This window comes from Lissotriton vulgaris, chromosome 6 (genome assembly GCF_964263255.1).
Source record: "Lissotriton vulgaris chromosome 6, aLisVul1.2, whole genome shotgun sequence".
Taxonomy (NCBI): domain Eukaryota; kingdom Metazoa; phylum Chordata; class Amphibia; order Caudata; family Salamandridae; genus Lissotriton; species Lissotriton vulgaris.
Genome location: NC_141694.1, coordinates 1,658,447,004 through 1,658,461,697, shown reverse-complemented (window position 1 = coordinate 1,658,461,697; position 14,694 = coordinate 1,658,447,004). Strand labels below are relative to the sequence as shown.

At 41.3% G+C, this 14,694-nt stretch overlaps 1 protein-coding gene across 3 annotated transcripts in view; it reads left to right on the top strand.

Annotated features, from left to right (window-relative positions):
* The window catches only part of UBR2 (ubiquitin protein ligase E3 component n-recognin 2), a 1,804,160-nt gene that overhangs the window by 125,235 nt on the left and 1,664,231 nt on the right, over nt 1–14,694 (top strand). For all 3 annotated transcript variants that reach the window (XM_086927821.1, XM_086927820.1, XM_086927822.1), the window contains exons 3-6: nt 631–709; nt 7,101–7,211; nt 8,838–8,968; nt 9,732–9,870. In XM_086927821.1, coding sequence (XP_086783947.1) covers nt 631–709; nt 7,101–7,211; nt 8,838–8,968; nt 9,732–9,870 — 460 coding nt within the window. The remainder of the gene's footprint in view (nt 1–630; nt 710–7,100; nt 7,212–8,837; nt 8,969–9,731; nt 9,871–14,694) is intronic.

Below are 14,694 nucleotides of genomic sequence, written 5' to 3'. Positions count from 1 at the left end.
GCTTTTTATGTATTTTTTGTACTACCCTTGGTTTACAACTTGCATACGTTGTCTTGTGATGCAGTTTTTTTAACTTAAATAAATTTGCCATGAATTAAATATATTCATTGCCAAGAATACATATGTACACACACAACCTCACACATGATTGATCCCATTTTGATAGTAGTGTCCGGCTCTAGAGGAAAAAGGGGACTTGAGAAGTGCACGATTCGTGAAACATACCATGCTGAAAACTGTCTTCGTTGTTTCTACTTTTTTGGTGAGAAATACCAGCAGTAGACATTAGCGTCTCGGGGTTCTATGAATTGACAAAAGCACGTGAAATAGACCACCGTTCTGTGAGCGGTTGTGACAGTGGGATTGGAGAACGGACTGAGAAGTGTGTTGGGTTGGTGGGGGGAGCCTTATAAAATATGTAGGTTTTGTGGCCCTTGCAGAATCTTTATTGGAAGAGAAATAAGTCGCCACCCAGAAACGGAACTAGCCATTATTGCTAAATTTAAAACTACAAAATATACTAAAAAGATTAAAAGAAGTATTGTTTTACAATAATCGAACCGTTTTCGAATGAACATGTACAGCAAACCCACTAACTGCAACTTTTTGTGTGTTTGTTTCCTTTCACAGAGATTGTGCAGTTGACACCACCTGTGTGCTTTGCATGGAGTGCTTCTTGCAAAGCGTCCATAAAGAACATCGATATAGGGTGGGTAATGTTTTTTGCTTGGCATGATAAGTCTGCAGTGCTCATAAGTGTTTGTTGTGGTAATTGTGCAAAATGGAAAAATAAAGTGCTCTCAGTTTGCGGAATTTCCAGTCTTTGCACGGCTGTGCTCCTAGCCGTGCACTGGGTAACTATATACCTAACCTAAGCATTTCTGGCAAAACAAACATGAAGTTTAGCTTGTGAGAAATTGCATCGGTCATCTAAGAGTACAACCACATATTTAAAGTGTAGTGATACGTCATTTCACTAAACGTAAGAGGTGTTATAGATCGAATTATCTTTATGGTCCTTTTTAATTCCCATTTGACTCAATGTGACAATTAAGAAATGACTTAAAATGCTTATGCTTTCGTACATTATTGTCGCTTTTCTATTTTCAGTAAGTCGAGGTTGAACATCGAGCAGTGCCAAGTTAAGTGACATTTTGCTGAGCTTAGGTCATTGGTGCGACAGTTTTAAAGCACAGTCATTGGCGGCTAGTGACTTTTTGTGAATCCTTAAAATATTTGATAGTGAATGTTTTGTGAAATGTTATCATTTGGAAAAACCGCACGAGGAAAGCATTTTGATCTGTAAAAGTTCATAAAAAGAAATAGGCTGCTGAATGTAACGTGGCCCTTTCCTGCTATTGGTAAATTTAATTGAGGAATATGCCCGCTCTTCATTGTTCTGACCTGATGCTTTTTTAAAGCTCCTTGAAGAAGGACGTCTGTGTCGCATCTGCCCCGTCTAAGTCCAGTTTTGCAAAATTTCTCGTTCAGATTTTTGGACATGTGGGTCCAAGGAAATATTTGTCCTGAAAAACTGGAGGACGCCTTTCTCTTTAGATGTCTTAGACAACTACCTGCAGTTAGAGTTCTATAAGGGCACCTTTATCTCTTCATTTCTACACGTGGTCATTTAGACACAAAGCAACCGTGTGGTAGACCTGGGAGGCAAACCTGGCTGAGTAGCAACTGCCAGGTATGCCAACCTGGAGATTTGTGTTTGATTGAAATTCCCAAAGAAATCGGTGTGCCTAAAGGCTTATTCTTATTTAAAAATTAAGCCCTGTGTGCAGTGCCCCACATGCGATCCTTTGAGCGAAATATCTGCAGTAGACCTCGAAATTCCTGGTTCTGTCTACGAATATATTCTGTCCCGATTATGGCAGTTTTGTTGAATCAGATATCAGTTTTTGGAGTAAAATGAACTTACTTTGAACTTTGACCTCACCTTCTTTTCATAAAAAAAGGATGTGCTTCAGGGTATGTGGCTTACAGGCCTCTTTGAAGGAGAAACTAGTGGAGGAAAACCTATTACCTGAGCACTTCCTCAATCTTGATGAGGCTATTGGCGAAGGAGGCACACTTTTGATGTGACCTTCATGCAGCTTTCAGATCTGTGGAATGCGAGAACCATATTGATCAGTGGGACTGAGCAGTATCATTGCACTGGCCTTCGCCTGTAGTTGGTGGTTCCATTCAGGACAGAGCTAAGCGTTGCCACTAGATCTGTATTTTTCAAGGGACTGACCATCACAGGACAGTTTCCTAGCACCACTCACTTTTAACATCCATCTGCAGTCATCTGCATCCAGTTCTAAAGTTCCCAGTTTTACTTCTTTGCAGATAATGCCCAGATCTTGCTTCGGCTAGATTTAGGGTGCAACCTCCTTCCAGATCACTAAGACCCTATTTCCAACCTGAACTTTCGTGCACCTAATGTATTCCTGGTTTTGTGGTCTTGAATAGCTTCCATTAAATTGATTAGATTAACACACAGACAAACGGTATGCAGATCAAAAGTTCCAGATAGAGACAATGTCTGTAATGACCGTGCAGTGATCACCATAGCTAGTTTTGGAGTCACCAAGCTCCTTTTCTCATTTTTGTTGAGAAATTGGATCAGGAGAATAGGGGCAATATTGAAATGAAGATGGGTTGCATCCTTGAAGATCTCTGGGGCTACATGATATAGCCTGTCTGTACCAAACCAGTTCGGGTCATGTCAAATCTGAGATGATCAATAAACCTGTGCCTTAGTTCCATTGGTTACTTAAGTTGTCACCAATGACCTTGTATTCAGGATAATGTACAAGATCTTGCCATTTTTGATTGAAATATAGAAATGTCCTGTATTTGGAACTACCCAAAACATACTCAAAATGCAGCAATCTAGCGACGGGCAAGGTCCACGAGTATAATTTCTCTGGCTAGCTGCAGCTTTTATTGATCCAGTAGAGCAAAATATTAACTTGATGGTGCTGTGCATGACAGAAACAGATTTCAACCAGTTAACCCCCTTTTTAGTGGCGATTTGAAACTATATGCGCTACAGATAGAGCCCAGATCCAGTAACAATTTGCTTTTTGCAGCCTCCTTAAGTTGCCCGTGTGTCTACTATTTTGTGCTTTATTCATGCTACAGTTTGGGCAGCGTCTTTGCAACAGCGGTTGAGGAAATCAAACAGAACCTGCCTTTTTTACAGGTTATCTTTCTGTTGTGCCTGTTCATCTAGATCTCCAAAGCTGACTGGACTTTTTATTAACAGATAAAGTTCAAATCCAAATAAAAAAACTCCACCTCAAAGGACAGAGCTCACCTTTTTTTCAGAAACCAGTTGACATGTTTCATAGTCTCCCTTGGAAGTCTCGGTTTGCAAAATCTTTGCTGTGAAATGGTGTATCATAGACTACAGACAAACTGGGGAGGGCATCCAGTTACAAGGGGTGTTCATGGCCCTGACATTATATGACATGATTTAAACAGCAGTAATAACGGCACAGAGCTATGGTCTAATAAGGCCAATGAATTGTAGCTGAGAAACTAACATTTCTTAATGATTTAGGACGGTCATGTGAGAACTCAGTTTAGCTACTGATGTACCAGTGATATGGGTTTCTTGTTTAAGACTGGGTAACTACTAATGATCTCATTTATAGTAATTTACATGTTAGCGCCTGCTTTAGCTGAGCTGGAGGCAACAAAGGAGGCTGGGATTAAAAAAGGTTGAAATTTGCTTTTACAACAGTTGCTTTTTTTTTAGCTGGTTCTGTGCTTTATAAGCGATTTAAAACAAAAATTATTGGCATCTTCTGGGTTTAGCAGATACACTTAGCGGTAGCCTGGCAGATCCTCCCACTCCCGAAGAAACTTACACTAGACCCTGATGACCTTACCAACTACTGGCACATCACTCACCTGCACAACTACAGTCTAGCTTCAGATCACTCTGCAGCATGGAGAGCACTACCTTACATGTTGCCGACGATGTCCTCTTGACCTCAGACGACCCCTGTTCTCCCCTTTTGAAGAAACCATCAATTGACCCTGCCGAGGTTAGCAACTATAGGCACATAACACTGCTCCCTTTCTATGCCAAGGTGTTGGAGAAGTATGTGAATCTGTTGATCACGGACTTCATTGAGACAAGAAATGCTCTTCACTACAGTCAATCGGGTTTCAGAGCTAACTATAGCACTGAAACGGCCTTACTGGAAGTCAATAAAAGTATCAAAGCCACCCTTGATAGAGGAGGTAATGCAGTTTTGATACTGCAGTACCTCTTGGCGGCTTTTGATACCGTGCCCCACGGACGACTCCTTCAGAGACTCAGGGAATGTGGCTTCGGGGGCACGGTTCTTACGGGGTTTTCCTCTTTTTTGGAAGCCAGTCAGCAATCTGTCTGGTCCCCACCTTTTTCAGCTGATGTTCCTTCGCTGAATGTCGGAGTGCCTCAGGGCTCAGTTCTGAGTCCAACTCTTTTTAATATTTATATGGCACCATTGGCACCTTTAGTGGAGAAACTCGAGGCTAAGATTATACCTTACGCCAATGACTCCCAACTATTCTTTACGTTTGAAAAGGATGTGCCGTTTAATGAAAGTCTAATACACCAATGCCTGACTAAGGTATTTCACTGGTTTCGACAGAATAAACTGTCATGCAATTCTGCCAAAACCGAAATTATTTTTTGGGTCATACCCCTGGAGATGAATGGCGTAATTGGTGGCCCCAGGATCAACCGTCTCCATCCTGTCCTGTCACCACTGTGAAGAATCTTGGAGTCATGCTTGACTAGGATCTCTCTATGAAGTCACTGGTTCAATATGTGGCCGGCATGTGTTTTAGGCTCCTAAAAATGATGAGAAACTTCTTACCACTGTTAACACTGTCCCATAGGAAGACAGTAGTCCAAGCCTTGATTATGTCACGGCTGGATTATGCCAATGTACTTTACCTGGGCATTCCGAATTACTTACTGGGATGCCTTCAGGTCGTGCAAAATGCGGCAGCCAGAGCGATTTCTCTGACTGGGCCTAGGACTCACATGTCGAGTCATTTGAAAACTCTTCACTGGTTATCAATTCAAAACAGGATTGATTTTAAGTCTCTTGTGTTGGCCTTTAAGGCTCTGCATAATAGTGGGGCTCAGTACATCAGGAAAAAAACTTTGCCCTACACCCCAGCCAGGACCTTGAGGTCATCGACACAACATCTGTTACTGGTGCCAAAATTCTCTTGGACCAGGATGGGGGGGTCGTTCCTTCCAGGTGGTAGTGGGCAGACTATGGAATTTGTTGCGTCCTTCCCTTAGACAAGAACCTGAGCTTCTTAGTTTCAGATGCCAACTCAAGACCTGGCTGTTCCATCAGCTGTGAAGATGTGCAGGATTGTGAGTGACTAGTGTCTCTCTTTTCAAGGGGGACTTCATCAGCGCCGGGACACTCCTCGGAGTAGCCGCACGCTTTATAAATCCCCAATAACATTAACATTAACATATTGCTGGACCTCTCATCCGCCTTCTACTCAAACGGGATTTACTGACCATGTGCTTCACTGGTTCTCAACCTACAGTTCAAAACAGAATGCAGTTTGCTCAAAGGGGCACTTCCAGGTCACAGAAAAATCTGTCACGTGTGGAGTTCATTAGGACTCCATCCATTCTCCTGTCATCTTCAACCTTTGCATGGAGCTGCTTGGTGCTCTACAAGCAGATAATAAAATCCAAATTCACTAATATGCTAATGACACACAAATCTACTTGAAAGTCTCCTCTGCTTCAATCATCCAACGCTTCAAACACTGCTTGAACATTATACAAACATGAATGTCCAGTGTACTTGAAGCTCATCCCAACCATTAAAGAGTTCCTGTTATTTACCAAGAATAATAAATATGATCCAGAACAAACCTGGCTCAACGACATAAACCTTGATGGCTTCGAACACCAACTTTGACTGAATACCATCACTTGGATGCACTCTAAACACCCTCAAGAAACACATTGCCAAAACATCAAGACTTTCCAGGACCAGCTCTCATCTAAAGAAAGTCAAACCTTTTCATCGAGAAAGGCACTTTCTATTCAAGCTCTTGTATTCGTGCATCTGGATGGTGGTAGTGCCCTGCTCCAAGACCTCTTAGAGTCTACACTGACACCCCTTAAGGACATTATACATGCCACAGCACATCTCATCCAGGCCCTGAAGAAATATGATCACATCACTCCCATTCTAATGGAACTCTGTTGACTTCCCTTGCTGTCTAGCGTCATCTTCAAGACCAACTGCATCCTTTATAAAGCGATGCTGACCAACACCCCCGCTCCTCTTGCAGACACTCTCACCATCTCTGGTGGATTTAGACACACCTGCAGCCAGGACACCATCAAACTGCAGACCGAGAAGTGTAAAATACAAAAACCACAAAATAGCAGGTGTATTCCATTTATGCACCCATTTATCTGGCATAACATCCTCTTAGCCATAAAGTCTGCCCAGTACTTCGCCAATTTTGGGAAGAGCTGAAGGCTCACCTCTATAAAGAACACTACGTCGCAATGCATTAGTCATTCACAACACAGCTTCCTCTTCTCTTACGCTTTGACTTTATGGTGGCATTTGATCATGTACAGCACTGCGCTGCCTTGTGGCTAGGTTAGCGCTAAAGAAATACCTTCTACATACATACATACATACATACATATAACAATCTTTCAATACCTGCACACAGGATTCTTTAGAAACTTTGTGTATTCTGTTATGCTCTGGTGCCAGTTCGCAGCATGACCTGGAAATTTATAGCAACATTTCTGTATCCTACTAGTGCACTGGCATTGCTAGAAACGCTCCCATTCTGTCTGTGTACTGCAGTGTTATTGATTAGATGACGTTGAAGGTGCAATTGTAGAAGTGCTTTGAATGGAGCACACCTGTTAATGTCCATTGATAAACTAGCTTCATGAACTTCTGCATAATACTCTCTAAAAAAAAAGTAAGAAATATTTCATAGTCGTGATTAATAAACCGTGCTTACATTTAAACTACATTTAATGTGCAGTGTTATTTTAATTCATAGTTGGCTAAATGTTTTTGAAATATTTATAGATGACCACTTCAGGTGGAGGAGGCTTCTGTGATTGTGGCGATACTGAAGCATGGAAGGAAGGACCCTGCTGTCAAAAGCATGAGCTTAATATGTCTGAAAGTGAGACAGAGGTAATGAATATGTATCCATTTGGTTGCAGTGTTTCAAAAGAGTTATGCAAAAAGTGTTTATATGTTTAATGTTATCTTATATTGGTACAAACAAAATCTATTTTTGGGGTAACTAGGGCAAATATTTTTCTACAGGACGAAATATGTCATGCTTTAGCTCTTCAAAATACACCTAAGCTGAGTGCATCTCTCACTTTCTGTCAGCTGTGTTTCCTTTTCGGTGCGGAATTTAAGTGAGCACAGGTATATCATAAAAGAACGAGAATATGGTACAAAGAGTTAACCACTCCTCATGTCAATGTTTCTTTTCAAAGTCTTATTTGACTGTCAAGTTTTGCATGTTGCGCTCAGTGTTCAGCCCCAACCAACGAATATCAGACTGCTTGTTTGCATCAGCTACTCGGTGTAAACTTGAAAGTTAAGTAGTTAGACATTTGTTATTTGCACCTAACTCTGGCTACCTGCCATGTCTCTCCAACATATCACACTCCTCTCCCTATTGATTTTATCCCAAAGTTGTAACTGATTTCTTTTTCTGAACAGCAATTTTTTAGTCTTCTGAGATAAGTGATTCCTGTGCTAAAGAGCCACTGCATAATGTTACTGTACAGAGTGCTTTCCTTTTATCAGGGCAGAATTCAACCCTACTTTTATTCCAGCCTCCTTCCTGTACTGTTTAGTGTTACTGGTGCAAAGATGTCACTATTGCATATTGCTGTCATCTTATATCCTGATTTAACTTTACCAAGTGTTGTGAATTGTTCTCCGTGTTCATGGATACTGTATCACTGCTAAGATGACATGCCTTACACATCTGTAATCTTCTGGAGGGCTGTCAGTTTGATATACTGTTTACGACCGAATCATGGATATGTGGAGTTTCAGACCCAGATATGCAGGTAACCTTTCCAGTGAATTATACTTAAGTACCCTTAGATAGGGAAGGTAAAAGAGGAGGTAGTAGCAATTGCCTTTAAGGAGAGTTTTAATTGTACTATCTTCTCTTTGGAGAATCTTACAAACTTTTTTTCAGAGCCTTAATTTATCGACTGCCGGGTTATGCTCGTGAGTTTAACTCTCTGGATGAGGCGATGGCACATGAGATTTTGCAGTATGCCAATTTTACTCTATTTTACGCTTGCACGCAGACAACTCTGAAGACCCCTTAGCTGGATCATTGGTTTGGATTCTAGCTTCTTTCAACTTGACTTTGGGCACTATAGGTCTGACTCGGATAGCAGAGCATACAGGAGATCTAATCTTTTCAAATGCTAAATTAGTATTTGGAAACACCCACGAAATGTCATGGTCAGATCATTGTTGAGTGCAACATGAGGCACAGCATTACTCAACTTTGTTTCAGAACTAGTGAAGATTATTGGCCAAACAGCGAAATGGGAAGTAAACAGTGTTCCGTTCGTAATGCTAGGCGAAGTTCAAATTAGGTCTACAGCTTGTGGGCCCATCACCAGTTGACTTGGTACCCATTAGTGTAGAATGTAGGACTAGGTGTAAAAAAGTCTCAATTGAGGTAATTTTATAGTTTTTCTTTGCATGCTTCTTTTCTGCAATATTTTCAAATTTTATAGTTCACCCTCTTACTGAAAACGTGTTTCATCTTTACAGGATCCCCTTGTCCATTTATCAGAAGATATGATTGCGAGGACATACAATATTTATGCAATCATGTTTCAGTATGCAGTAGACATTTTAACGTGGGAGAAAGAAAATGAATTGCCGTTAGGGTTGGAGTGTGTGTAAGTATGATTTTGCTTTTTTCTCCTGCAAGATTTTATTTGGTTTACTTGAATTGCGACAGTTAAATGATGGTCTCAAAGTGGGCACATATCAGTTTTTAAAATAGTCCAGCATCAAACAACGTTTTTATTTGTCTAGTAGCTTTTCAGTTACCAGTGTTGTACTTAAGAGCGTGTGAGCCCTTGACATCAACTTAATGAGAGGTAAAGTTGTAGTATCTGCGATCAATATGGTGTTTAGGGAACTTGGGTCACAAGACGAAAAAGAAAAATTTATTATGTGCTATTTGTGCCTAGAATGAACTGTACCAGAAGTGCAGCATTTGGAAGGAGTATTATCTTAAAGCCATTAATAATTGAAGGATATCTTAGATTCAGTTCCTATGAATTTTCCCTCAGTGATAGCGTTGCCATTAGAAGTGCATTGGCAGTTTAACACCTCATTCTTTCGGAGCTCTGCAATAAATGACATCAGTGCAGTACAGCATGTGACAATATTCTCGAAGCAATGAATGACAAGGTTATATAACCCCTGAGTGAGTTGCTGAACAATTACTCTTGTGATTGTCTGTGTCTGGATGTTTAGTACTGCTGTCATTTTATACTGTAGGAGTGATTCCTAAGATGAAAGGTGGGACAAGTCTAGTGTATATATTGCTAGACTTGAAATAGTTCCCTATATCTCACAACCTCCATTTTGTGATGCTACTCTTGTAACTTCTTTCATCAATTCTATATAAAATGCGTATTCTTTTTTTCATAGTGATAAGGATGATACCTTCTTCTGCATGCTTTTTAATGACGAGGTTCACACTTATGAACAAGTGATTTACACCCTTCAGAAAGCTGTCAACTGCTCACAGAAGGAGGCAATTGCCTTTGCAACAACAGTCGACAGAGATGTAAGTCAGTTTGTTACGTTTACCTATTCTGTTTTACTGCACAGTCTAACTCATCTTGCACGTTTTGCTGTGGAGAATACGTTTCTGTAAAGAATACCTTAATTCTTTACCACAACCTGTTTCACAGCCCATGATCATCCAATTCATCCCTTTGTCCTGATCATTTAATGAAGCAGGCACACCTATTTGTAATTGAAACCCCATAGCGACTAAAATGTTTATTTTGCCTATCCTCTATTATGAGAGGGCAAAGCATATTTCAAATGTACTTGATTGCACTCAGTCGTTTTTAGATTTGTTTTACAGCCCGTTTTCTGTTTTAGCTAATTATTTAAAAAACTTTTTTTTTCTTCTCATAACGAGCTGTGGGTTAGCTATCCGTGATTCATAGCATTCTCTGGGATTAGACACTTGGGAAGCCCTGGTCTTCCAGCACCTGCACAGTTGCTAGAGATTGTGGCTCGCACAGAAGCATCTCAGTTAGAACATTAAAATGTAAGGGCTCATGCACAAGATGAATATGTGGAGTTCAAGATCTTGGAAAAAGGTCAAACATCCTTGGAGGCCTTACACCACATAAAACGTGCAAACGTGAATAAAGAACTTCACTGCCAGGGAAACTAATATGTAGGGACAGATCCCTAGAGTGGCAAGGTTCCCCATGTACCACACAAACAGTGTGTCTTGAAAAGTCACAAATCACAATTACCTACTGGCGGCACCATTTATATTTTGGCTGGATCTAATTTTTCTTACAGTATCTGACCCTATTGCCAGAGCAGGCCCTAGACTTCCTCTCGCAAAATGCAGGAGTGAGGAAATTCCTGATAATTTTCAAGCCCATCAGTTTAAACTCCCTTAACTACAGCAGCTCTGGTGTAGACTTGCATGCTTGTTTTACTGTTCCGTGGTAGCGAGTGCTCGAGTAATGCGCGAAATAGTCAAGTACCATGAACAAAACAATGATCTGAATGCTACCTCTTTCATGGTTGTCACTTATACCTGAAATATGACAGGCGCTCTTTACAATGCATCCGACCATACTAAGTGTCATGAGACAAGTCTCAACCATGGGGGTTGAGGTAGTTTGCCTCTAATGTCCCGGGGTCCGTCTTAATAAGGTTCTGCTAAGTGGGCGAGGTAAAGCCCTTCCTCACTTGGCTCTCACTGATAGTGATTGTGAGCAGTCACAGGCCCCTCAGGGAGGTAAAGTTGGGGTGCTCAAGTTCAGCAGTCATTAGACACAGAGTATAATAAATGCTTGGCCAACAGAGGTTTTGCCTTTCAAGAAGAAAAGCACTTCCATGTACACTAGAAGTACATACTGCACATATCAAAATGCGCACAATGGAATTAAGTGTCCTAGCACTGAAGTGTCTGCACCTTTTCCCACTATTATCCTTGGCCTCCTCCTTATTGTTCAGGTGATTCCCTCCATGGGTCAATACCTAGCATGATTAGGCTCAGGTGCAGATTACTCCTGCACTCTTGTAATTGCACACTGTATATCTGCCGGTTCAGTATTCCTCATCCAACATGTCTCTCAGTCCAGCATTTGGCCTGCTGCTCTTATTTCTCCTTCTAGTCTGAGTTCTAGCCTGCATGTTGCTCTTGGGGCCTCTGCTGTTGCATCGATGTTGTGGCAGCAGCTCAGGATATCAGGGAGTGGCTGTTTGTGGAAGTGCTGCATCTCTCACGACCGGTCTGATGGGTGCTCAGGGCTGCCACACTCAAGCTGATGTAGTGTAGATCAGTGTGACCATGCAAAGGTTGGGCTCGAGCAGGAGGTTAGCCCTCACACAGGCTTCACTGGCTACATGGGGACCATCAGGGTAGGCCACACTGTCTCCAGTGATGCCGCTGCTTGACGATTTGGACATAGTGGCTCAGGTCACACTGCAGCTTCGTGATTTTTGCCAGAATTCGCAGTGGAGATTCCTGGGCCCCTTGTCACTGGGGCAGCGGATTGTTCCACACAATCTTTCTCTTCTACAGATCCATTGCATCTTGTCACGCTGCACCTCACTTCTCTTAGACAGCACCTCCCCTTGCAGAATTAACATGCTCTTTTCCTCTCTCCGTAGGCAGGCTGGCTTCTAAGTGCTTCATGATAGTTGAAGGCTCTTCAGTAAAGGGTAGATTCAGGTGATGTTCCCTCACCTCTGGAAAGATGACAGTCAGTCAGATATCCGCTCTGTTTCCATGGTCATAAAGAACTTGAAACTTGGAAAACAAAGTTGTCACTTGTATACAGTAAAAGGAGACAGGAGATGTCTGTAGTTTCATGGCCGGTTTAAGGAGGTTCTCTGTTCAAACCTCTTTTCCCATCTGCTCTCCAGACACAGCCTTTCACAGCATTCTAATCTCCAGCTTTGAGCACTTTCAACAGTGCACAAAAAGGTGCAAGTTTTCTGCACCTGGTTGTCATCAGCCAATCTGAAAAAATGTTTAGGGAAAGACACAAGTCTAGACCTCAACCCAGGGGTCCCTTCACCATGTGCAACAGAGCCTGCAGTCACACCCTTCATACAAACCATCTACTAATTGGCAGCCCTTCAGGAAATTTGATCAGCAACTCCTTACTCAAAAATAGTTAAACATTCTGGAGGAGCTTTGCCTCCTTTTGCCTCAGTTTCATCTTCAGGAACGTCAGCAGTACGCTTCCTTTGTCTGGGAATAAAACCTCACCTCCATTGTGTGCAAAAGGTCATACCAGGGGCATCAAAATTGACCTCAGAGGCTCCATTTCTTTGTTTCATTCATACATATGCATGTACCGCACAGGCTATACACACATGCATAACATACAGTTGAGATGTTAGTGCTAGGATCTGGATAAATGCATCAAAGTGAAACTTTATACGCTCTGGCCAGTTGGCCTCCACTCTAGTGAAACACTGATTGGTCTTGTCACAACTGTGAATTCACAAAAGATTGTATGCTGTCACCATCACTCAATAGTACGATGGGGACAGAAGTCCATTGTTTGTCAACGAGGGCACGCTTGGTGTTGTCCCTGCAGGTCACAGAACAAGTCAAGGACCTCACTGATGTCATGGGACATACCCAAACCTCTCTGCACACTAGATAACTATGAGGCTTGGACCAAAATCGAAAACCATGATACTAGACAACATGCAGAAGTGCACTTAGGGTAGGGGAACTGCACAGTACACCATGCAGGGGACATTCTCTCCCCAACAGATACTTACTTAGTTATACCTATTTCATGACATTTCTTTGTACAATTTTATCACTTCACTGCTAATATTATTGTTTTATATAGTGCATTTATACTGTCAATCTGTTATTTACAATGGTTTTAAGGGAGATTTATTATAATTTGTACATATGTGCTGACCTTTGGTCACTGCTTCTTAGTGTTACGTCAAATACCGGAGCTCTTGTGGTTCCATGTTATGTCTTATTGATAGAAATTGGGATTCAATTGCCTGCTGTTGTAGGGGGGGATGCTTTGATGGGGTGTGTTGAAACTACTATTAAAGATCTACTCCTTCAGCTTCAAGAGAGGTGTTAATTATTAACACAATTAATTATTGAGCTTTGGTGAACTACTCCCAGCAATCCGATAAGAAAGTTTTCCACCGTTGATGATTATTATGAACTATTGACATTGAAGATGGCTTGCTACAAAAATATTAGAGGTGGATGGAGCAAAGTGGAATGATAAATAATGTTTTTCAAAATGAGAATCTGGCAGAGAATTTGTTTTTAGGTGGGACAGGTGGCAACAAATAGGCTATGAGTAGCCCAGTTAATCTGTCCAATTTAAGTGGACTTGATAATTGTTAAAACAATGCTCCTGACTATGAAAGTTTGGAAGCCATCCAGAATGGCTAGTTACGATTATAAAGCATCATTTACCTAGCACATTCCTCTTTGCTGTGGATGCTGGCAGTCTGCTTCAAAGTTGCGGCAGTGTTTTTAAAGTCAGTGAGATTTCTAGAAGCTGTTGTTCCCATTTATCCCAATTGTTAGATGAATGGGATTTCCTAAATAAGAATGCTCTTTTAGTTGAGATGCTTGTTAAAATAAAAGCCATTGATAGGTGTAAGGGCACCCCACATTAGCGATGGAGTAGCACAAGCCACTGCTTCCTTACCAAACCTATATTGCTCCTCGCCGGTCTTTGTTTAACACTAACGTATTTCTTAGAAGAACATGCCATTTTCTCATTTCCTGCAGAGGAAGCTTGTAGGCATATAGGTAATTCAGCTCCATCCAGTTTGAGAACCTCGTGCATATCTTCTGCTGAGAGAATACAGAATCTCTGTTACTCCAGTTATTAATAAATATGCTTATTATACATAATGTAAGATATTTTAACAAAAAGTCATCTCCTCCCATCAGCAAAACCTACAAGACTATTCATGCCTTCTGTGAATGCAATACTCTGTTTTGTAACAACTTGCAGAGCAGGTGTACAATTCACTCTGCTGGTGTCAATAATAAAAATTTGACTTAACTATACTGGCAGTAGGGATGATACCGGGTTAGTGGGGATGATAACAGTTTCATAATCAATGGTCTTGTAATCACATAGGGACTTTTCTTTTTTTTTTTACTTGATCCCATATGCCATCCTACCTCATCTAAGGGACTGACAAGTGGGGTTTATTTCAAGACGTGACTTGAAGCGGTGTAAATAAAGAGTATAACAACTTTAGGAGATGACACATGGCACAGTCCAAGCAGTGTTGGTAAACTGAAAGTAACTGTTGATGAAGAACATCTACGTTATGTGTGAGGTGTGTTCCACGTTTGATAGCCGCATTTTAATCAGACACTCCGTTTCATATATCA